This window comes from Danio rerio, chromosome 16 (genome assembly GCF_049306965.1).
Source record: "Danio rerio strain Tuebingen ecotype United States chromosome 16, GRCz12tu, whole genome shotgun sequence".
Classification (NCBI taxonomy): Eukaryota; Metazoa; Chordata; class Actinopteri; order Cypriniformes; family Danionidae; genus Danio; species Danio rerio.
Window position 1 is genome coordinate 49,888,306 of NC_133191.1, and position 26,175 is coordinate 49,914,480.

A 26,175-nucleotide genomic window follows, 5' to 3' on the forward strand; every position below is an offset into this window, starting at 1 on the left:
GGAGAGCGAGAGAGAAAGAGAGAGAGGCAGAGATGATGATGATGGCGTCTCTCTCGGGCTGAATCTCCTGACGAGCACACGCTTGAAAGCATCAAACCGAGAGACATGAAGACGGACAGAGAGAGAGAGAGACGGACGGACGGACAGACGGTTGCGCACTGACGCGCGTTTGATCCGCCGCGACTCTCCAAAACGCGCCGATTATTCGGGACAGTGATTGAGACGCAGAACAACACCGGTCACCATCAGGCGTTTCATGTGAGACTGACATCTCTTCCCCGTCTCTGTGACCCCAGCAGAGCCGATCACTCCACACAGGTACATCCCGTGCACGTATGATCTGCCATGCGTGTTAATTGATATGTGCGTGCGCGCGCCGTCATGTGTGTCAGCTCTCCTGAGTTGCGCGCATTGATTAGTGCACATCTGGCCGCGCGTTTTGCATGCATTGTTGTGGCATCTGCATATGCATTACGGTCGGTTGCATAAAGCAGCCAGTGTTTTTTTCCCCCTTCTTTTTTCTTTTTGATCATGTGTGGCACTGCAATGTGCATTGACTCTTCATCATTTATCCTACTGTACTGTATACTGTCGCTATGCACAGAGTTTAACCCTTTAGGCTGCTGCTGTTTGCTACTTGATTTGAAAGCCTCTGGATGTTTTGTGCGCTCTTCTTTCCCGCTCTCTTCAGGATGGGGGGAGTCAGTGAAGGAGAGGATGTTTTGGCCAGGTGGAGCGATGGACTTTTATATCTCGGCAATGTCAAACGAGTAAGTTTCTCCAAGTTTGTTCGGAGGAGGGAGCCGGTGGAGAGGATGAAAAAGCAAGTTTTGAAAACTGCGACTTGTACTTGTGAAAATGAGTGTGGTGTTGTTTGGGATGTGTTCGTCTTGCAGGTGGACAGTGTCAAGCAGTGCTGTTTGATCAGATTTGAGGATAACTCTGAATTCTGGGTCCTCAGGAAAGACATCCACTCGTGTGAGTTTAAAACTCTGAATTTTAAGTCAAAAACTAAGCGTAAACATCTCGGTGAGCAGCTTGATGTCAAAACGACATCCAATAGACATCAAGTATAATGTCAAAAAACGCATTCAAATTGCAAATCGACTTGATGTCCAAATCTTGCCATCCGCTTGACATCCACACACTGATGCTCTTTGCCACCAAATTAAAAACACCAAAAGTAATATATTAAACGTTTTATTTATTTGAAAGCTTAAGAACAAAATTACAAAATTTATACTTTTAATTTTTTCCCTACCATGGGTGGATTTAACCTATAAGCGAGGTAAGCAGTTGCTTAGGGCCCCAGGGAATTAGGGGGCCCCAATCAATGTCAAGAACCCTATATTCAACATACAGTATAGCTCTCTTGTAAATTTTCTATCATTCATTCGTTTTCTTTTCGACTTAGTTCCTTTATTAGTCTGGGTTTGCCACAGCGGAATGAACCGCCAACTTATCCAGCATTTTTTACGCAGCGGATGCCCTTCCAGCTGCAACCCATCCCTGGGAAACATCCATACACACTCATTCACACACATACCCTACGGCCAATTTAGCTCACCCAATTCCCCTTTACCATGTGTCTTTGGACATGTGGGGGAGGAGCCGGCAAACACCCACATGAACTCGGGGAGAACATACAAACTCCACACAGAAATGCCGACTGACCCAGCCGAGGCTCGAAACAGCGATCTTTTTGCTGTGAGGCGAACGTGGTACCCACTTTAAAACCAGGGGCCCCCATGAATAGTGGAACGTACTGCCCATAGGTGAGGTGTGATCAGTTCAAAGACTGTCAGCCTGCCAGTGATCTGAGTAGAGCAAAAGTGAAGAACATTTTGAGAACATTTGGGGGACAAAAGTAGAAATAAGACAAACGATGGCCGAAACACCTGTCAGATGATGAGCGCTGTGAGCTTGTCAAGAGAGGATCTGTTCAAATAAATAACATTTCCCAATGAAAAGTAAAGGAACATTCATTCATTCATTTTCTTTTTGGCTTAGTCCCTTTATTAATCTGGGGTTGCCACAGCGGAATGAACTGCCAACCTATCCAGCATTTGTTTTACACTGCAGACGCCCTTCCAGCTGCAACCCATCTCTGGGAAACACCCACTTCCATTCACATACATACACTACGGACAACTTAGCTTTTTCAATTCACCTATACTACATGTTTTTGGAGGAAACCCACACGAACACGGGAAGAACATGCAAACTTCACACAGAAATGCCAACTGACCCAGCCGAGGCTCAAACTAGCAACCTTCGACAAAAATAACATTTCCCAGTGAAAAGTAATGACCGACAATTCACAAACAGCAATTATTCAAGATTATGGGAAAAATGGTGACAAGATTAGTTTGATGGATTGTGAATAAATTTTGTTTAAATGTTTTTTTAATTTGTAATAAAATCTAATCACAAAAATGGCTAATTAAATGTACTTAGTTTATTTGGTGAATTTATTGCATTTAATTTGACAATAAGAAAATAAAGTTTCCTTTAAATATTAAAATACATCAAATTTACTTTAAATATATATTTTTAACATGCTGTTTATTTATTTATTAAAAAAACTAATCTAAAGAGAATATATATATATATATATATATATATATATATATATATATATATAGAGAGAGAGAGAGAGAGAGAGAGAGAGAGAGAGAGAGAGAGAGAGAGAGAGAGAGAGAGAGAGAGAGAGAGAGAATGTTTTAAGTTTCAGTGCTTGGGCCACATACCTGGAATTGCTTAGGCCCCCAAATCACTAAGTCCACCCCTGAACCCTACAATTCATGTAAACTGCCTTGATGTCATTTTTTTATTTTTTTATATTTATAAAAATAATAATATATATAATAAATAAATAATGTAATGTTTCAAAGCTTATAAAATATTTTTATAAGCTTTGAAACATTACATTAAGTAATAATACAAATTCAAATATATGCTATATCCAGGAACATTGCAAGAATTGCAAAAACACAAATGAGAATGAAGCAAAAACATAACAGGTGTAAGGAAAAAAAGAGATTAAAAAAAGAGTATTGCAAAATACTATGAGAGAGAAAAAAAATATATACTGTTGAAGTCAGAATAATTAGCCCTTTAGAATTTTTTTCTTCTTTTTTTTAAATATTTCTCAAATGATGTTTAACAGAGCAAGACAATTTTCACAGTATGTCTGATATTTTTTCTTCTGGAAAAAGTCTTTTTTGTTTTATTTTGGCTAGAAAAAAAGCAGTTTTTTAAAACTTTTTTCAACACTGTTTTAGGGACAAAATTATTATCCCCTTTGAGCTAATTTTTTCCTTGATAATCTACAGAACAAACCTTCATTATACAATAACTTGCCTAATTACCCTAACTCGTCTAGTTTACCTAATTAACCTAGTTAAGCCTTTAAATGGCACTTTAAGCTGTATAGAAGTGTCTTGAAAAATATCTAGTGAAATATTATTTACTGTCATAATAATTGTCTGTCTAATAATTCTGACTTTAACTATATACACACACACACACACACACACACATATATATATATATATGCATACATATATATAAATAAATATAATACCTTTGGATTTGTATTATAACTTTGTATTATAATTTAGGAAAAATGTTATTCATTTAAAAGTTTTTATTAAACATTACAAAATTTACACTGGATTTTGTATTCCCGATGCATGTAAACTGCCTTGATGTCAAAACAACATCAAATTAACAATAACTTTGGTGTCAAAATACACATAAAAAAATCTTTTGACGCCAATGTTAGATGTCAATTTGTCAAGATTTTGAGATCAATTGACGTCAAATCGATTTGCATTTTGACAAGCTTTTTGATGTTATTTTAACATCAATGTTCCCGCTGGGATCCAGAATATAAGGAAAAAATATAATGCATTTGATATATATTTATTTTATATATATTTTATGCTTCACATACAGAACCCGAGATTATTTTAGGACTGTTGTTGTTTATTTCACACATTCATTCATTCATTCATTCATTCATTCATTTATTCATTCATTCATTCATTCATTCATTCATTCATTCATTTTTTTTCAGCTTAGTTCCTTATTTATCAGGGGTCGCCACAGCAAAATGAACCTCCAACTATTCCAGCACATGTTTTACACAGCGCATGCTTTTCAGCCGCAACTCAGTACTGGGAAACACCCAAACACTCTCACATTCACACACACACACTCATACACTATGGCCAATTCAGGTGATTTAACTCACCTATAGCGCATGTCTTTGGACTGTGGGGGAAACTGGTGCATCCAGAGGAAACCCACGCCAACACAGGGAGAACATGCAAACTCCACACCAAGAAATACCACAGCCTTCTTGCTGTGAGACGACGACAGTGCTAACCACTTAGCCACCATGTTGCCTATTAGTTGATAGACTTATTTTCTATTTTGCAAAATTTTGGTAATTCTCGTTGATTTTTACTTTATTTTTAAAAAAAAAAGTATATTTAATTGATCATCATTTATTTAAACGTACAATTACTGCTGTTAACACACATCAACTAACATTACACATCAACTAAAACTACTTTTAGCTCAATTAAAAACCAATTAGCTCCTTATTAATAGTTGGGTTCAAGTACTGGGTAAGATTGTGGACAGAATAAGATCATTCGTAGGGCCAGATGGAATCTGCGGACATTTTTTGCTATTTCTGCACAGAATTTTGTTAAAAATCTGCAGATTAATGCAGAATTATTTTGGTTTCATAACTAAAACCTTAATATATAAAATAAAAAGTGATACCTTTTTAACTTTTATTCAGTGTTTACAATTAGATCCACTATATTTGATAAACAAAGCAAGTCTCTCATATAATATATCTACTAAAAGACAGAACATATGACTTTACAAACTATACTGTAAATAAATCATATGAACATTTTCATATTAGCCAATAAAATTACTGAAATTAAAATAAAAACTGAATAAATATAAATTTACACTCATTTACACAAGTAAATAAACAGAATCAATAATGGGCTAAAAATCTACGGAATTCTGTGTGCACAGATTTTGTGTGGGCCTAGTTATAAGTAACAACAAACAGCCAATATTTTAATAATAAGCAGGTAATAAACTATATATTTAACAGTGGAAATTAGTACTAAAATTAAATTTACCATTTATTTACCAACATAAAAGAAAACACAGTACAAAAACCATTATGATGCATATACTAAATGCTATTAAATTATATTTTATTTGTTATATTATATTTTGCATTAATAAGATTGTTTGATGGGGGGGGGTCTGCATCTAAATATATAAAAAGGTGGTTTTGTAATGTTGTCATCATTTCATACCTATTGTAGGCTGTTTTAATCAAATGTCCCCAGAATGTGTTTACTGTTCTTATGTGTGTTTCTTTAAAGGCTAATGACCTGCTGCCCCGCCCCTTTTTCCAGAAGAGGGCGGGGCCTTACAGCTCCTGCTTCATTTACCCTGACAAACACAAACAAAACATTTTAAAGCCTTGACAGTTGTTTAACATATAATGAACGAGTGGGATATTTGTTTATAAAAGTATCATAAGTATGTAAAAATGTGCTTTAATTCCACAAGAGAAATAAAGTTTCTTTTTTGTGTTCTTTTTGCTTTGTTTTAGAGCACTATTGTGGGATTAAACTCTAGCGTTAGACTACTGCATTCAAACCTAATATGAAAATAATAATGATAATATCAAAGCCTAATATCATCTCTTTGAAACCTAAATGTCTTCTGTACTGTACATGACAGAGTTTGTTGTGTGTTGTTGTCAGTCTCTTCAGGAGGAGAGGAGGTTTGCTGTATCTGTGATTCGCCACCTCTTAAAGAACCTCTCGTAAACTGCCTCAAATGTCGCCACGGTATTGAAAATACAACTATTTTGATTCTTTCTATTTGTCTTGGATTTAATGTGTATGCTTTGTACATGAATGCATTTGTTTGTTTCCTCAGGTTATCATCCAGAGTGCCATACCCCGTCCATAGAGCCTGAAGTCGACCCCAACAGCTGGATTTGTCGCCAATGTGTCTTCGCAGTTGCAACCAAGGTGGTACCGCACCTAAATCAAGAGATTAATACACTACTAGTCAACGGTTTGGGATTGATTTATGTTTTTAAAAATACATTTACTCAAGTCTGCATTTATTTGACCAAGATAAAATTGTAAAATAATAATACAGTTAAAATTAACTGTTATCTATGGTGCCCAAGAAAGCTTAAACTGCTGTAAGTCAGGAAAACACGTTGACAAAACATCTGCATTGGTTTGATAACACATGTGCTCGGCTGCACACTAATTTCACAACACATGCAAATACAGGAACGTGCTGCAAAAAAAGAGGGGGAGTCCTAAAAACTGATGAACCCGGCTGCTTATTGTTAAGAGTAAGTGGTTAATTTAACATTAATTGTGTAATTTGTTAGATTATTCATTCATTCGGCGACGCAGTGGCGCAGTTGGTAGCACGTTCGCCTTACAGCAAGAAGGTCGCTGGGTCGCTGGTTTAATCCTCGGCTCAGTTGACGTTTCTGTGTGGAGTTTGCATGTTCTCCCTGCGTTCGCGTGGGTTTCCTCCGGGTGCTCCGGTTTCCCCCACAGTCCAAAGACATGTGGCACAGGTGAATTGGGTAGGTTAAATTGTCCGTAGTGTATGAGTGTGTGTGCGTATGTTTCCCAGAGATGGGTTGCAGCTGGAAGGGCATCTGCTGCTTAAAAAAAAACTTTCTGGATTAGTTGGCGGTTCATTCCGCTGTGGCGACCCCGGATTAATAAAGGGACTAAGCCGACAAGAAAATGAATGTATTCATACACTACGGACAGTTTTGCCTACCCAGTTCACCTGTACCGCATGTCTTTGGACTGTGGGGGAAATCGGAGCACCCGGAGGAAACACACACGATCGCAGGGAGAACATGAAAACCCCACACAGAAACGGCGAGCCAAGGTTTGAACCAGCAACCCAGCGACCTTCTTGCTGTGAGGCGACAGCACTACCTACTGCGCCACTGCCTTTGTTAGATTACTAGAGCTAAAAATATACAAACTACAAGGGACCACATGATCAGGATGTAAAAAAAAAGAAAAAAAAAACCTTTTCAGATCTCCCACAACACTGCTGATTACTGTTTTGGGTTCCCCAACACATTTCCATTGTGGTCTGTGCTATCTGCAGCTCATCTCTGTATTTGCATGTGTTTTGAGAATTTGCGTGTCGTCAATTTGATGATTTTTTCTCAATTAGTTTTCACGTGTTTTCTTTAGTTGCAGCATATTTTCCTGTAGTTTTCATATAATACAGTTCAAAGTCAGCATGAAACAGAAGTTAGGATTCTCCGTTTCCCCCTCTCATGATGTACATCTTATTAGAATGGTTAAAAAGTAGGGCAGTGCTTAATTTCATCACCTTTCAAATTGATTGGATCATTGAAAGATGGGCATTGCTAACAAAACGGAGGATTTGAGTGCCAGTTTGCACTCGTCAATTTAAATCATCGTCAGCACCCTTAAATTTAGAATATCTTCAGTTGATGACAAGATCGAAGAGCTAATTTTTACAGTTGGAATCTTTCCATATTCATTCAAACCACTGCATCCCATGAAGGCAGCATAAAAACGAGACACACACTAGCTATGTTTCCATCTCAAAATGCGAATTCAGTTTATGCGCAAAGGTGGATTGTCGCATAAAAGATGTGCAAATGAAGCAGCGTTTCCATCCAACAAGTCAAAGAAAACATAATTGTCACTTCCTAATTGATTGGCACCAAATATCAACAGGAAAAACTGAATTTGCAGAGGTAGGAGAAGCTGCGTCAATCTTTTCATCTTTTAATAAATCAGTTGCACCTCAGAAAACAAATGCCAACACGCAATTAATGTGTGGGGACGTTTGAAGGCATGGGAAGCGGAGCGCAGACGCTCTTGCCTATTCTGGAGGTAATTAATAATATAATTACACTAATACTGAAGCATTTTAGAATGACCAAAACAACATTTCAGATCGGTGAACTGAATTGGCTGTAGTGTATAAGTGTGTGTGTGATTGAGGTGTTTCCCAGTAGTGGGTTGCAGCTGAAAGGACATCCGCTGCTTAAAACATATGACAGAATAGTTCCGCTGGTTGCTGGTTTGAGTCCCGATGTTCTCCCAGTGTTGGCGTGGGTTTTCTCTGGGTGCTCCGGTTTCCCCTTACAGTACAAAAACATGCACTGTAGGGGAATTGGATGAACTAAATTGGCCATAGTGTATGAGTGTGTGTGAATGGGAGAGTGTATGGGTGTTTCTCAGTACTGGGTTACGACTGGAAGGGTATCTGCTGTGTAAAACATATGCTGGATAAGTTGGCGGTTGATTCCACTGTGGTGACCTCTGATTAATAAGGGACTAAGCCAAAGGAAAATGAATGAAGGAATGAACTTGCATAGATTAATTAACAACAAAGTGCGATAACAAAATAAACCCTGCAAATTTAGATCTCTCAGACACTTTAAATAAATACACAAAACAGTCTATTTTTAAAAACAAAACCCAAAAATTATACTGATCTCAAACTTTCGACCGCTAGTGTGTTTGGAAAAGCTAAACATGAGCATCTCATTTTGCACACACAGCTTCAGTCTTGCAGTACGGTGTAAAGTGTATCCACCATGGCTTACTGCACTTGACTGCGTGTTTATTGCATTGCAGCACTGCAGGTGACGGCGCTGCATTAAATGGGCTTGTGCTTTAATCTGTCTGTCAGAGCGCTCATTTCACAGGCCTTACATGCTGATTTGAAGATAAAATCATATCTCAATCCCCCCCACCACCTCATTCGCACGGCAAGAAATATTAATGACTTCCTCTAGCACGTCTTCTCCACATTCAATCTGCTGATGAAATGGCTGTTAAATGTGCTTGTATGACAGGAGGGCTCATGTGTGTGTGTGTGTTGTGTCCTAGAGAGGAGGAGCGTTGAAAAGAGGACGTTTCGCTCGGCTCATGCAGATCATGAAAGTACGCTTGCCCTATCAGCTCTCATCTCTGGACTGGGACCCTCAGCACTTGACCAACCAGCAGCAGTGTTACTGCTATTGTGCTGGGCCTGGAGAGTGAGTAATGCTTACTGTACAATAAAGTACATGTACAATTACAGTGGAGTGGATTATTAGAGCATACTAGAATGGTAAATACTGTTTGCATTTCATTTTTTTGAAGGTATGTGGAAGAGCATGCAACAATATGAAGGGGTTTGTGGTGTAGTGTTGCTTGTGGTTTCTTCATTACACTGGAAATAGAGCAAGCCTTGTGGGTTATAGTATTGTGTAGTGTCTATTAAAGTGTACCATTTTTGCAAGTAGGACATCTGGAAGTCTCCACAATATTATTATTACGTTTTATTATTATTATTATTATTATTATTATTATTATTATTATTATTATTATTATTATTATTATTGTTTTTATTATTATTATTATTATTATTATTATTATTATTATTATTATTATTATTGTTTTTATTGTTATTATTGTTATTATTATTATTATTATTATTATTATTATTATTATTATTATTTATACACACCGGCCACTTTATTAGGTACACTTCTCCAACTGCTCGTTAACGCAAATTTCTTAATAGCCAATAACATGGCAGCAACTCAGTGCATTTAGGCATGTAGACATGGTCAAGACGATCTACTGCAGTTCAAACCGAGCATCAGAATGGGGAAGAAAGGGGATTTAAGTGACTTTGAATGTGGCGTGGTTGTTGGTGCCAGACTGGCTGGTTTGAGTATTTAAGAAACTGCTGATCTACTGGGATTTTCAAGCACAACCATATCTAGGGTTTACAGAGAATGGTTTGATAAAGAGAAAATATCCAGTGAGCAGCAGTTCTGCTGGCGCAAATGACTTGTTGAAGCCAGAGGAGAATGGCCAGACTGGTTCCAGCTGATGGACAGGCAACAGTAACTCAAATATTCACTCGTAACAAACGAAGTATGCAGAAGAGCATCCAACCTTGAGGCAGATGGGCTACGGCAACAGAAGACCACACTGGGTGACACTCCTGTCAGCTAAGAACAGAAATCTAAGGCTACAGTTTGCACAGGCTCACCAAAATTGGACAATAGAGATTGGAAAAACTTTCAATTTAAGTTTTAATATAAGTTTTCTTTAAGAATATTATAAGTTATAATATAAAATGTTTTCTTTAAGAATGTGTATAATCTTTCATTTCTAATTACTTTTTTGCTTATTTTTGTTTTTGCACTTATTTAGCATTTTAATTAAAATGCTCATACGGTATAAAACCTAAATATTATTGAAATATTAAACATAAAACAAACAAAAATGAACTGCATTCAACTACAAATTACATTAAACTGAAATTATTTAGCAAAATATATGTTATAGGACAAAAATAATTCCCATTTTGTTGGCAAATGAAGTGTTTTCTACTTTTTTTTATTTTAATGAATAATTTACACAAAATTAAACAAAAAAAATTATAAACGTAATGTTCAGTTAAATTGTTCAGCATTTTGTCAAATAACCCATTTTAAAGACATTTAAAGAAATAATAATAATGATAATTATAATAGTAATGATAATAATAGGGTGAGGCAGTGGCGCAGTAGGTAGTGCTGTCGCCTCAGCAAGAAGGTCGCTGGGTCTCTGGTTCGAGCCTCGGTTCAGTTGGCATTTCTGTGTGGAGTTTGCATGTTCTCCCTGCGTTTGCGTGGGTTTCCTCCGGGTGCTCCGGTTTCCCCCACAGTCCAAAGACATGTGGTACAGGTGAATTGGGTAGGCTAAATTGTCCGTAGTGTATGATTGCGTGTGTGAATTTGTATGGATGTTTCCCAGAGATGGGCTGCGGCTGGAAGGGCATCCGCTGCGTAAAAACTTGCTGGATAAGTTGGCGGTTCATTCCGCTGTGGCGACCCCGGATTAATAAAGGGACTGAGCCGACAAGAAAATGATTGAATGAATGAATGAATGATGATAATAATAATAGTAACATTTATAATAATGTTAGTGGATTAAAACAATGCACATTTTTGTTCAACTAAATTCTAAAGTTTTGTCTACACATTGCAATTTCTCTCAGTCTCTGTCACACTATACAAGTAGCAAATCAAAGCTACATAGAAATATTAAAAATTGAATATTTAGAAAAACTACTTTAAAAAAAAGTTATAAATAATAATTTTGTTGGCGACATGGTGGCTCAGTGGTTAGAACTGTTGCCTCACAGCAAGAGGGTCACTGGTTTGATTCCCGGCTGTGTCAGTTCATTTCTGTGTGGAGTTTGCATGGGTTCTCCCCGTTTTGGCGTGGGTTTTGTCAGGATGCTCCAGTTTCCCCCACAGTCCAAACACATGCGCTAACCACTGAGCCACCGTGCCGCCCCTAATTGACTTTATGCTTCTAAATATATTTTGTGTGCACTGTAATGCAGAATGTGTGTGAAAAAAGATTAATGTTTTCATTATAACGTGTGTGTTTTAAGGTGGAATCTAAAGATGCTGCAGTGTGGCAGTTGTGGACAGTGGTTTCATGAAGCCTGCACTCAGTGCCTGAGCAAACCTCTTCTGTATGGAGATCGGTGAGGCTGTTATTCAGCACAGACTGTTACTAAACTCATTGAGTGTAAAGCTTTTTCACAATCGTCTCCTCTTCACCTTTCAGCTTTTATCAGTTCCAGTGCTCCGTCTGCAGCAATGGAGCAGAGAGCGTCCAGAGGCTTCCCATGACCTGGTGAGAGTCTGAATGCAGAGACAGAGAGCATCTGTAGTCGGAGGCGTCTGACCAGCTCAATGTTTCCTCCTTCTGTTGTATTGCAGGGTAGATTTGGCCCATTTGGTGCTGTATCACCTCTCTCTGTGCTGCAAGAGGAAGTACTTCGATTTCGATCATGAAATCATGTCGTTTGCAAATGAGAACTGGGAGTCTTTGCTTCTTGGCACGGTAGGAAAAAATATTCATTCATTCATTTTCTTTTCGGCTTAGTTCCTTTATTAGTCTGGGGTCACCACAGCAGAATGAACCGCCAACTTATCCAGCATATGTTTTACGCAGCAGATGCTTGTCTAGCTGTGTGTTCAGTGCTGGGAGACACCCATGTCACCCATGTTTTTGGACTGGTGGGGCCAACTGGAGCACCCAGAGGAAACCCACACAAACACGAGGAGAACATGCAAACTCCACACAGATATGCCAACTGACCCATCCGGGACTCGAACCGGCAACCTTCTACCCACTGCACCACTTTGTCACCTTGAAAAAAAACCCGATTATTATTATTATTATTATTATTATTATTATTATTGCACAGCATCATTTTGTATTGAGTGCAGACTTATGTATATATAGTGAGTACAGAAAGTATTCAGACCCCCTTAAATTTTTCACACTGTGTTATGCTGCAGTCATTTGCTAAAATAATTTAAGCTCAATAATGTAAACACAGCACCCCATATTGACATAAAAACACAGAATTGTTGACATTTTTGCAGATTAATTAAAAATAGAAAAACTGAAATATCAAATATATATATGCTGAATATATATATATATATATATATATATATATATATATATATATATATATATATATATATATATATATATATATATATATATATATATATATATATATATAATAAACAGGGGGGCTAATAATTCTGACTTCAACTGTATATACAGTTTAGGTCAGAATTATTAGCCCCCTTTTTATTTTTTTCCCTAATTTCTGTTTGACAGAGAGAAAATTATTCAACACATTTCCAAACATAATAGTTTTAATAACTCATTTCTAATCACTTGCCATGATGACAGTAAATAATATTTCACTAGATATTTTTCAAGACACTTCTATACATCTTAAAATGACATTTAAAGGCTTAACCAGGTTAATCGTGTTAACTAGGCAGGTTAGGATAACTAGGCCAGTTATTGTATAACGATGGTTTGTTCTGTAGACTATCGAAAAAACAAATAGCTTAAAAAGGCTAATAATATTGTCCCTAAAATGGGTTTTAAAAAATTAAAAACTGCTTTTATTCTAGCCGAAATAAAACAAATAATACTTTCTCTAGTAGAAAAAATGTTATCAGACATACTGTGAAAATTTATATACAGTTGAAGTCAGAATTATTAGCCCTCCTAAATTATTAGCGCCCCTGTTTATTTTTTTCTATAATTTCTGTTTAATGGAGGAAAGATTTTTTCAGCACATTTCTTAGCATAATAATTTAAAAAAACTATTTCTAATAACTGATTTATTTTATCTTTGCCATGATGACAGTAAATAATATTTTACTAGATATTTTTTAAAGCCAGATTTCAGACAGAAGATTTTTCTATACAGCCTAAAGTGACATTTAAAGGCTTAAGTAGGTTAATAAGGTGAACTAGGCAGGTTAGGGTAATTAGGCAAGTTATTGTTTAACGATGGTTTGTTCTGTAGATTATCGAAAAAACAATTAGCTTAAAGTGGCTAATAATTTTGTCCCAAAAATGTTTAAAAAAAAATTAATAACTGCTTTTATTCTAGCCGAAATAAAACAAATATGACTTTCTCGTGAAGAACAAATATTATCAGACATACTGTAAATTTTTTCTTGCTCTGTTAAACATCATTTGGGAAATATTTAAAAAAGAAAAAAAAATCAAAAGGGGGCTAATAATTCTGACTTCAACTATATATATATATATTAATTAAATAATTAAACATGAGAATACAGAAAGTGTAAAAAAGAGCAAACAAATAAGTAAATATTGTATTTACTAGGGTTAATTAGGTTTTAAGGAGATAGGTTATCAATAATAATAATTAATGAACAATTATTAAAGGAGTCTAATAATACTGACCTAAGCATATTTATTTGTTTGGTGTGTGTGTGTGTGTGTGTGTGTGTGTGTGTGTGTGTGTGTGTGTGTGTGTGTGTGTGTGTGTGTGTGTGTGTGTGTGTGCGTGCGTGTGTGTGTGCGTGTGCATGTGTTTGTCTAGACATACAGAAAAATGTCCCTGTTCTGTTGAAAATCACACTGAGATATTTAAAAAAGAATACAAATTTCTAATAATCATACTTTTGCTAATAATTTTGTCTTCTACTGTAAAAAAATATTAATTAGTTAATTAAAAAAGCAAGTAGCAAACCAAAGATAAAACTATAAAAAACTACAAAAAGTGATACAAATGATCAAAACAGCGTAAAATTAAATTAAATTGAAAACGTGTACAAAAATAAGTTATAGTAAAATATATTATTTAATAATTTTTATTTTATTTTATGCAATATTAAGCTAAATATAATATAAAGGGGCTGCACCGTGGCTCATTGGTCAGCACTGTCGCCTCACAGCAAGAAGGTTGCTGGTTCGAGTCCCGTCTGGACCAGGTGGCTTTTTTTGTGTTTGCATGTTCTCGCCGTGCTGGTGTGGGTTTCCTCCGGGTGCTCCGGTTTCCCCCACAGTCCAAAGACATGCGCTATAGGTGAACTGGATGAACTAAATTTGTCGTAGTGTAAAAATGTTTGTGTGTGTGAATGAGTGCGTATAGGTGTTTCGTAGTGATGGGTTGCAGCTGGAAGGACATCCACTGCATAAAACACTTGCTGGATTAGTTTGCGGTTCATTCTGCTGTGGCCACCCATGATAAATAAGGAACTAAGCCAAGGGAAAATGAATGAACGAATTCCGTTATTTACAGGAGGCCTCCAAAATTTCCAGGGGCCCTAAGCAGATGCTTACCTTGCTTATTATTTAAATTCACCCCTGAATATAATGTTGTTTCTAAAATAAAGATTTTTTTCTCTATCAATTATAAATTCCACTTGCTTCAGACTAGCAAAAGAACTCAAATCATTAATTCATATATGTGCTATGAAGTGCGTTAGTGCTTCTGTCGACTTTTTCATAAAAGAAACATCAGCACAGAAAAGAAAACAGCAGTCGTTGAGCGATTTTTGCAAGTTTTTCAGCCTGTAAATGGGGTCATTTTGGATTTTCTGTTGACTTGAATGTATTCCCGAGTGTACTTTTGAATACTCTCTCTTGCAGTTTGTGGTCAATCTGAGCTCTTATCTTTCAAATGCATTTGTTCCACGCCGGCCTTCATTCCTTTCTGTATTTGTGTCTCTCAGCTGTCAGACACGCCGAGGCAAGACCGTTGCCAAAACCTGCTCAACGCTTTAAACTCCCACAAAGACAGGTGAGACACGGATTACGCTCGGAAAAAGGCTGATTTCCATACACCAGCCCATAGGGGGGTGTACTGCGGCGCACATTTGCAATAATATCAGCAAAAGCATTACTGTAATTGCTTTACATTATAAGTGGTTTTCCCCTCCCCACAAATAGTGTTTTGATAGCTGACGGTGGTTTCGTCTTTCAGAATAAATTATTTAAAGTCCATTTCCATTTTCTTTCTGTCAAGGTTAGTGGTTGATGCCCGCTCATACGCTGGCGCTTAAATAACCGAATCAGATGTTTTAGTTTGGCGGCCAGAAACAAATAAAAATCTGTCAGCGAGGCCTGAGGACAGCAGTTGAATACCAATGCAATCTGATTTGGGTTTATCCTAAAGGTTCGTCTCGGGGAAGGAAATCAAGAAGAAGAAATGTCTCTTCGGGCTCCAGGTTCGAGCTCCTCCCCCTCTGTCATCCGACCAATCACCTTTCATCGCCGAACAGCCAATTAACATCACCCACAGGAGAAGGTCAGAGATGGAAGGGCACAAAATGTTTTACTGGATATTTATTCACTTGATGTCTGAATGATTTATTGAATCCCGAGAATTGATGATCGTGATGTTACATAAAAATCTGTACAAATAAAGATATGGATTTAAAATTTAAATTTAAAAATGTTAATTTAAAAGATATATATTAAACTACAGCCTATAGGAATTTGATGTTGACTTTGACACAAGGTAAAATTAACATCATGACATTTTTCTTTTCTTTTTATTTATTTATTAGTAGATTTTCGAAACATGAAAAAAACAGTAGACAAAACGAACTATTAGTTTAAAACATTGTTATATTTTGTAGTAATTTATTCATACTTTTTTTGTATAAATCATGTTATTCAACCTTTTTAAATGTAAATAATTGAAATGATAATAAAAAGACCTTGCACCAAGCTCGATATCAGGACAACAAAAACAGCACCATTATGACCCAATAGGAAAATAAATAAATAAAATATTATATATAAAATATATAAAATATAATAGTATGTATATATATATATATATATATATATATATATATATATATATATATATATATATATATATATATATATATATATATATATATATATATATATATATATATATACATTAAGTGTTGTGTAATACACAATGGTAAAGGGTGAAGAGGCCCTTGTGTGAAGTTACTGGCAAAATATCACAGGGCTATTAGCCAATCAGACTCAAGAACCAGACAGAACTGTTGTATATATATATTATTATTATATTCTATATTATAATTGTTGTTGTTGTATATATACACACAAACACACACACACAACAACAACAACAACAACAATAATAATAATAATAATAATAGTAATAATGACAATAATAATAATAATAACAACAACAACAACAACAACAACAACAACAATAATAATAATAATAATAATAATAATGATAATATTGATATATATATTATTGTTATTACACATTATTATTAAAATATAATATTTCTTTTTTTTTACTATTTAAAATTTCTATAAAAAAAATGAATGAAGTAAAGAGTAAGTACAATTGTAGATGTTGCTGTTGAAGTGAGTGGTTGTCTTATCTTTAGCCCGTCGTCAGTGTCCTGTCAGCGGAGAGCAGTGGCACCGGATGTGCGTAAACCCAAACGTCGGGTCACTGAGACACAGGTCAGTGCAGAAACAGAAATCAAACATCACTGTCAAGAGTTTGTACAAGCACACAGACAGTTGAGCTTGTTTTTCTTGTAGTCTTTTAATTATTTTTTGCAAGATGCAGAAAAATCAAGAAGTGTTTACTCCTGCAAGTAGTCATAAAATGCATAGTTTACATAACATTAAAATGATTGCATACGTCTGTTTTGAAGAGATGTACAGTATTTTAAATATAAGAAAACAGCATTTCCTATTTTAGATACCATTTAAAATTAAATAAAATTTTGTATTTTTATTTTATGCACAGGAAAACAATCCATCTATCCATTTGTTTGTCCATCAATCAATCTATCCATCCATCCATCCATCCATCCATCCATCCATCCATCCATCCATCCATCCATCCGTACATTTGTTTGTCCATTCATCTAACCTAAATTATTTATTTTTATTGTAGTATTATTATTAATTTGTATAATCTTTTTAATAAATTTTTGTAGTTTTCTTCTTTTTGTATCCTTGTATCAGTTTTTTATATGTCTATGTAGTTTATTGCAACAAATAATAACTTTATTTTATAAACTTTATTATATGTCTATGATTTTTAAACCCATATGTCTTTTTTCCAGAATATGCCCTTTAAACTGATCATGTTCATTATATTTAACAGCTGATCTTGTGTTTAGTCTTGTCCAGCAGGAGTTGCGGCAGACGCTCTTGACCGCGTGCCGTGCTGTCGTGGTTATGAAGGATCAAACCTGTACAACTCCAGAAAACCAGATGAGGAGATGAGTCTGGGGTCAGTAACAGCAGCACATCTGCTGGAAAATTGGCATCATACATCCATGTGTGTTTCTGCAACACAATAAAAACGCAATATTTGCAACGCAATATTTGCAACTTTTTATGTCAAAATTCTATCTTTTACATTTTAAAAACTCCAATCTAGAGAGGTAAACTTTGAATTGTGAATTCTGAAAAAATAAATACATATTTTTAGCCTTCCTGTAATTTTTTTCCTGTAATATGAACCCAAAATTGGAAAGGCTCTTCCCAATGACTGTTTTTGTGTTTGTGTTTTTATTTCTGAGAGTGTATACAGTACAGAAGTGTTTGTGTGTTTCAGTTCACCGCCGAAGAGGATGTTTGCTCTCTATCATCCATCATACAACGCATCTCAGGACCTGTCTAGAGCTCTTCACCACTACAGGTCTGTCTGTCAGCAAAATATACACACTCAAATCACACCAACTTCATCCTGGCATCATTTATTCAGCCATGTTATTTTATACTGTATGCTTCTTTTCTGTACAGTTTGATATATATATATATATATATATATATATATATATATATATATATATATATATATATATATATATATATATATATATATATATATATATATATATATATATATATATATATATGTATATATATATATATACAATACTGTTTAATGCTTGATTCTGATTGGCTAATGAACATTTATGGAGTGCTCTTATTCCTCAGAAAAACGCACAGCTAAAGTAATTCCAGGCAGATTAGTTAACACAGAAAGTTTTGGATGAGATGTGTAAGAAATTAGTTCTATATTAGGTCTGAGGACAAAAACATTGCTGTATTGTTTGTATTTTTACCAAAACCTGGTTCAATTACGTTTCAACAGCTCCTTTAGAAATATTACTCCCAGGAAAATACGTGATGTGTTGAATACTTTTCCCCCCACTGTATATTTAAAAGGCTTCTGGATGTTTTTTGATGTTTCATCTCTGTTTAAATGTCTGATGTTGTCCTCAGTGCAGAGGACCCTTGTGGACTTCCAGCTCCCTGCCTTCCGTGCTCTGTGTCGTCGGCTCACGCACCGGCGCAGCGCTATGAAAGCTGCCCTTCTCTCTTCCTGCGGGACGTGCCTCCCTTCCACAGCCCCGTGGGCATGGCTGCACCATCGAGCATGGGCTGGGCAGGAGGAGATGCTGTCCGAATCCTTGCCCGACGCGTGACGGCCGACGGAAAGCTCCAGTACCTGGTGGAGTGGGGGAACGTGAGCGTCTACTGAAAACACCATCAACAGAGACCCAGGAAAGGGCTACAGACATGCGGATGAACTGCTAGAAAACTGTGAGAGGCTGTTTGGGACAAAACACACTGAAACACTTACAAATATATGTTTGGTCATACACTCACCGGCCACATTATTCAGAACTGTCTTAATCCCTGGAAAACCCTCTGGTACTGCAAATATTCCTTTTTGAAATGGAGATTTTGGTCCATATTGACATGATAGCATCACACAGTTGCTGTAGATTTGTTAGTTGCACATACATGATGTGAATCTCTCGTTCCACCACATCCCAAATGTGCTCTATTGGATTGAGTTCTGGTGACTGTGGAGGCCATTTGAGCACAGTGAACTCATTATCATGTTCAAGAAACAGTCTTAGATGATTCTCACTTTATGACATGGCGTGTTATCCTGCTGGAAGTAGCCATCAGAAGAAGGGTACACTGTGGTCATAAAGGGATGGACATGGTCAGCAACAATACTCAGGTAGGCTGTGGCGTTGACATGCTCAATTAGTACTAACGGGCCCAAAGTGTGCCAAGAAAATATCCCTTACACCATTACACTACCAACACCAGCCTGAACCGTTGATATATGGCAGGATGGATCCATGCTTTCATGTAGCTCATGCCAAATTCTGACCCTACCATCTGAATGTCGCAGCAGAAATTGAGACTCATCAGACCAGGCTACGGTTTTTCAATCTTCTATTGTCCAATTTTAGTGTGCCTCTGCGAATTGTGGCCTCGGTTTCCTGTTCTTAGCTTACAGGAGTGGCACCCGGTGTGCTCTTCTGCTGCTCTTCTTCCCAGTAGATCAGCAGTTTCTGAAATACTCAGACCAACCTATCTTCCACTAACAAACACGCCACATTCAAAGTCACTTAAATCACCTTTCTTCCCAATTCCGATGCTCGAATTAAACTGCAGCAGATCGTCTTAATGCATTCCATGTGATTGGCTGATTAGAAATTTGCGATAACGAGCAGTTGGACAGGTGTACCTAATAAAGTGGCCAGTGAGTGTATATACCAAACATCTTTGGAGCGTCCTTAAGTGGGATGAAACACAATAAAAACTTGTGCGTACAAATATGTTTCCTCACGTATATACAGTTGAAGTCAGAATTATTTGCCCTACTGTGAATTTCTTTTTCAAATATTTCCCAAATGATGTTTAACAGAGCATGGAAAATTTCACAGTATTTCCTATAATATTTTTTCTTCTGGAGAAAGTCTTATTTGATTTATTTCGGCTAGAATAAAACCAGGTAATTTTTTTAAACACCATTTTAAGGTCAATATTATTAGCCCCTTAAGCTATTTTTTTTCAATAGTCTACAGAACAAACCATTGTTATTCAATTACTTGCCTAACTACCCTGACTTTAACCTAATTAACCCAGTTAAGCCTTTAAATGTCACTTTAAGCTGTATACTAGACTATTAAAAAGTATCTAGTAAAATGTTTTACTATTATGTTTAGAAATATGTTGAAAAGAATCTTCTTGCTGTTAAACAGAATTTAGGGAAAACAGATATTGCTAATAATTCTATATTTGTACGCTGTTTCGCGTGCTTCATCCCACTTAAGAATGCTCCAGATGATGTTTCGTATATATGAGCAAACATATATTTGTACACACAAGTTATTCAGTGTGTTTGGTCCCAAAGAGCCTCCCATGGGAAACCACCGCGAGCACATCCAGGTCGAGCTACAGCAGATTATACTGTTAAATCCCTTACGCTTTTCTTTTACAGTGTCTCCTCTATTTTGAATACTGTTAGAAAACGCCTTTAGAATGCCTTGAACTTTATCATCATGATTTGTAATGCATAAGCTACTCATCGCCATCATGTCATTCATGTACACATAGGGGGCAGACATATGGAAAATTTCAGGAACGCTTCATCATGCTGATACTTCGGTAATTGTAATATTTTGACCACAGGGAACTGAGTGCTCTTTTTTTAAAGACAGACATGAAGATGTATTGTAAGGTAAAGGCACAGTATGTAATGTTCACCACTAGAGGGAGCACATCCAGAACAAACAAAGGCATAGTTTGATGACGCAGTGACTAGTGGAATCATGGGAGTTATGGTTATCATTACATCAAATGAGACTCCTGCTAAAATAGCTAAAATATTTAACACTTATCATGGTAGTATGAAGCAGAGGTATGCTGAGTTCACACCAGACGCAACACATGCAAATAAATTTCGCTATTTTCACTTAAATAGACATGTAAACATTTTGAGTTACACTAATACTTCACAATAGGCGTGTATTTACGTCATTGCCAGGGCTTCTGTCTGCCCGGTAACTCTAGTTTCGTTGCTAATGGCTAACATGAATTTCATTGAGAGAGTAACTGTGCTCTAGGAAGGCTAAACCACTAAATCAGTGGTCCTCAACCACCGGGCTATGGACGGGTACCAGTCCGTAGATCAATTGGTACCAGGCCGTGCAAAAAATCATTAATTATTTCAGTTTTATTTTTTTATCTGACTCTGAACGATCTTTTATTTTGAATAATCTTTTTTTGGAAAAATTACCGTATTCTCGTGGTTACATCTTAGTTACTTGAGCAGCCAAAATTAACCAACAAGCAGCAAATATAGTAAGAAACAGACGTCTTTGGAAAGTTTCTTTGCTAAGGGAAAAGGCCCAGTGAAGGACCCGCAAACTGCAAAATAATGGATCCATAATGCATTTATCAACAAATCAGGTGAATCCAGCATGGCTGTGCAAGAAGATCAACAGCGTGTTTTTTAGAGTTTGCATAAGTTCATTATTTCCAATGGAGGTGCGCGCACAAGCGACGTGACGCGCTCACACCTTCCAGACGCACAGTTGACTGAATCCCGTAAGCGCACCGCAAGTCACGTGACAAGAACTTGCCAATCAGCTTCAGCTTTAAAGAATATACACATTTCGACCAATTGTCTCAGACAAACACCGAACACCCAAAAATTGCAGTGCTTTGTCATTTTCTCCATAAATAAAACTTGTATCAGAGTTACAGCAATGTTTTGTCAGCTTGTCATCCTCAAAATGTTTGATGGTCGACAGGGGCAGACTGGGACATCATTTCCAACGAGTAAAAGCTATAGCAAGTCGGGGGGTTGGGGCATGATGTTTATGAAGAGGTCACGGTGGCAGGAAATCATGATGGCAGGCTGGATAGACCGCCAGGCCACCAGGAAATGTCTCGGTGCTCCCTATGGCCAGTCTACACCTACAAAACAAATCTCCCTACCCCAGGCACCACCCACCCGCGGTAAAATCGTCAAGCATTGACCGGTCCGCGGTGATAAAAAGGTTGAGGACCACTGCAGAAGATCGTTCGCCAACTTCTCTAGAAATTATACCTGGATGATGGAAGTTTTTAGCTGGGCTTCAGACTTAGCCGAGCCCAGTTTGGTGAGCTGTTGTTCGATGTCAACAATTGGATTTCTCCTCAGGACATCAAAAACAGGCACTACGTCATAATCACGCCCCCACAAGAGCAAGCTCCTGATTGGTTAGCACGACACAAATGTCTTGAACTTCAGATTTTCCAACTTGAGTGATTCCAGTGTTAAATGTGTCAAACATGCAAATTGCTTAACTCGCGCCGCTTCATTCGTGCAAATCGCATCATTCGCACCGCCTCATTCATGCTTCATCCGCATCTGCTGTGAACACACCATAAGGCTGAAAGCTGTCGAAGCAAAACAAGAACACTGAAGTAACTGCTGATGAGAGACAAGTGTGAGGCGGCAGAAAGCAGCAGAGCTTTTATTATGCCACAGTCCACTACATCCTGTTCAGACAAAACATATTTTAGGCTTCTGTTATAACGCTGCTCTGTGCAATCCAGGAAAACACACAACATATTAAAGCCTCTTTGGTGTTTACCTGATTTCTGGAAAACCAATCTGAAAATCGAGCGTGCACTGTGAAAAAATATCTGTTAATTAACATTTCCATATATTGTGTTTCAGAAGTGTTTCCATTTATTTACAGTTGGGAATTGCATTATGGGATGTTGATCTCTGTTCTGTTTAGCATTAGTACTAAGTATTAATATTAAGTATTAGCATTAATAATGTAATGGTAAGAAATAATATAGAGAAATAATTCTGTAAAATGACAAGGCTTTTGTAGCGTGATACACAACACCAACCCAGACAATACATCACTTTAAACTATAAAAAATGTTTATAGAGTCACTTTTTTTTTACTTTTCAAGCTTAAAGTTGTCGAAAGAAAGATCAAAGTCCAATAATGCAATTCAACAGCATAAAAATAAAAAAAAATACATGAACCACAAGGCAGAAAACTGCTAATTTACAGATATATTTTTTTAACAGTGTGTGACGCCTTTAGCATTAACAAACAGGACACACACTAGTCTCACTATTTTAAATAGCTTATTTCTCTAGATGTGAACAGTCTTTGATATATTTGGGATAATGTAAGTACATGAGCAAAATATATAACACTGTTCTAGTGGTTTTTGGATATTTGAATAAAGAAATCTTACATATTGTGCCTTTAAACTCAGTACATCGCAGTTGTGGCATAACGTTGATTACCACAAACAATAATTTACATGTTCCCTTGTTTTCAACACTGTGCCACAAACACTCTCAGTTGACCTTATCTCAGACTGAATCTATGAATACTCGTTCGACAGAAAGTGTATATTTAAAACGTTTCACGATGGACGGCAAATGTCAAGAAAGCAGTGAATATCCATTTTACACACCCAGACACCGTGTTTAAAAACGTATGTCAGCATAAGCCATTCAAAAGATGGTTTTAAGTGAATATAAGATGTGCAAAATCTTTAACTCTGTTAAAATCACCGTAACTTATGGAAGCCTGATTAAAATGCATAACAAAAAAAATTATTGTGTTTTGGTTGATCATAATTATGACATAAAAAAAGACAAATCTAACAGCCAGTTTCTTTTGTCATACTATTTTTGTCATAAATATGACTCTAAATATTAACTTTTATGTCAGAATTTTGACTTATTATAAAATTTAAATCATAACTTTTTAAAATTCCAACATAATTTTATAGAGTAATATGACTTTAAGTGAAGTTTTGCAAACTAATTTCGAGAGGAGCACGTGATATGAATGAGCACGACTGGCTTCTCATATGTAGTCAGTAATAATCCAATCCTAGTGAACCAAGCTTATTATAAATGGATTGTTTTCTCCCTACTGCTCTATCTTCGTTTTGGAAGAATCCCCCCTTCCACCCCATCTCCTCCCTTTTCCAAGGGGGACTCTCGAGACCTAACTGATCTTGGATCTCCTTATATGCTTATTGACTTGGCGGGAGCCTTGGACTCAAGTGAGCTCATGGTTCTCTCCCAGGACAGCATGCCAAACCTGCTATTAACGCTAGGCATATCTAAGTGGAAACTCTTGAAAGGGCACCTATTATGAAAATCATCTTTTTGAAGCTGTTTGAACAGAACTGTGTGTAGGTATAGTGTGTCTACAGTCATATTTGAGTGATGAAAAAGACAATAAGTCTCTTTTTTAATTTCCTGATGTTAAAATAGGATCTAAGCTCCTCCCATATTGAGGCTGACCGCAAAATGACGTAGAAGTGCAGTTTTCCCGCCCACTGAATTAATTGACAGCCGCGTATTAACATGTCTCCGTAGTAACACGTATAATCATATCACCAACACAGGACGTGCACAAAGCAACTGGGATTAAAGGCTCTGTTCAGCTCTCTGTAATCATCAATCATCATCAAATGAGTTCAAGAATGAGTTTTACAAGTTTAAAACATTTTTAAAAGAGTGCATGTTTGTAATTACAGTGATTTTACCATCTTTACTTTATCACCACAGCCACATATTACAAGTAGCAGATGCTTTTATCTAAAGCGACTTACAAAAGGATAAAAGATAAAAGAAGCTCTTCAAATCCTCAGAAAGTATCAATTACAAAATAAGACACTTTAATCTCGATTTGTGGAGTTTAAATCTGGTTTATTTTGTGTATTAACATAACGGATATTCATACAGCACTGTATAGTAACGTGTGTCCTGTCACGTTTTCTGTGGAAAAACAGTGCAAAGTTAAAACGCGCGTGCTGTGTGTGCACGTGAACTTTATAACGACATTGTGAGTGACTCATCGTTGCAGAAAGGCTTGAATTAACTCCACAACAAATACATCAAATAATCATTGGGAAAGTTCTTACTGTAGTATTTCTCACAAACCTTATGTGAGATCTGCTTCTTTCATGTCTGTCAGTGTGCTGTTTTTCTGACGTAGCAGAGACGGAGACTGAGGCACACACTGACAGACACGTTGGAATGGTGAGCAGGGAGAACTAGCATTAATAGAACACGCAACAAAAACAGCTGCAAAGTGTTCAGAAAAGAAAATCCAAACTTCTGAAAGGTATAATAAATAATCTGATGGGTGTTTTGAGTTGAAGCTTTACAGACACATTCTGGAGACACAAAAGACTTCTCTTAACTCTTAAAAAGGGGGTCAAATAGGTGCCCTTTAAATTATTAACTATATTATACAGTAATATTTCATAAGTGTATTTTTTCTTATAAATAGGCTTCCATAGTTACTTGAATGGCTTACTGCTTTTAAAGAAATAGCGGCAAAAAATTAGATTTTTAAGATGACAGAAACCGAGGTTGAGACCCTGAGCACTGATTGAAATAGATCGCTCTGCCTGAATAAAAGTGCAAGGCAGTTCGTCCTGACATGACGCACATTTCATCTGTGAATGATAATGAATGTATTGTGTGTGGTTTTATTTTCAAATTCCATGGTACTTACTTGTTAGGTCATAGATGAAGTTCATGTCAGGGTGACAAGAATTAGCAGATTGTAGTCTTTTTCTATTGTCAAGTCTAAGTTTAATTCAATGTATTCTTTGACGTTTTGTCAGATTATGTTTATATGTATTCTAGATTGACACCTGAAATGTACGCAAACAATAAAAGATACCATTATGTTGTATAAAACTTGTCCACTTCATCTGTATTTATGGATACAAATAAGTGTGAACCTAATAACTGTCTATTTCACTATTATTTTAACGTTTATTTTATATAATAGCGCTACAAATAGCTACAAAACATCTTTTTATACTCTTGTTTTGTTAATAATCAGAATTTTATATAAGAATACTTAAAATTAAATAATTTTTACTAACTGAC

At 36.4% G+C, this 26,175-nt stretch overlaps 1 protein-coding gene across 1 annotated transcript; it reads left to right on the top strand.

The window, feature by feature from the left end:
* On the top strand, positions 1 to 25,978 carry phf1 (PHD finger protein 1). The gene is made up of 15 exons (XM_002665011.8): positions 1 to 318; positions 692 to 770; positions 897 to 978; positions 5,814 to 5,900; positions 5,992 to 6,086; positions 8,982 to 9,130; positions 11,533 to 11,628; positions 11,712 to 11,780; positions 11,867 to 11,990; positions 15,170 to 15,237; positions 15,613 to 15,744; positions 16,844 to 16,922; positions 17,594 to 17,706; positions 18,034 to 18,117; positions 18,708 to 25,978. The coding sequence occupies exons 2-15, from the start codon at positions 693 to 695 to the stop codon at positions 18,964 to 18,966; spliced, it is 1,515 nt and encodes a 504-aa protein (XP_002665057.3). The 5' UTR covers positions 1 to 318; position 692; the 3' UTR covers positions 18,967 to 25,978.
* The last annotated feature ends 197 nt before the right edge of the window (positions 25,979 to 26,175 follow it).

What these genes read in the sequence shown, in the direction of transcription:
- phf1 (XM_002665011.8), top strand. Translation starts at nt 693, where the DNA reads ATGGGGGGAGTCAGTGAAGGAGAGGATGTTTTGGCCAGGTGGAGCGAT. An exon ending in TTAAACTCCCACAAAGACAG is followed by an intron (nt 15,238 to 15,612) that starts GTGAGACACGGA and finishes TTTATCCTAAAG; the next exon opens with GTTCGTCTCGGGGAAGGAAA. An exon ending in GATGAGGAGATGAGTCTGGG is followed by an intron (nt 17,707 to 18,033) that starts GTCAGTAACAGC and finishes TGTGTGTTTCAG; the next exon opens with TTCACCGCCGAAGAGGATGT.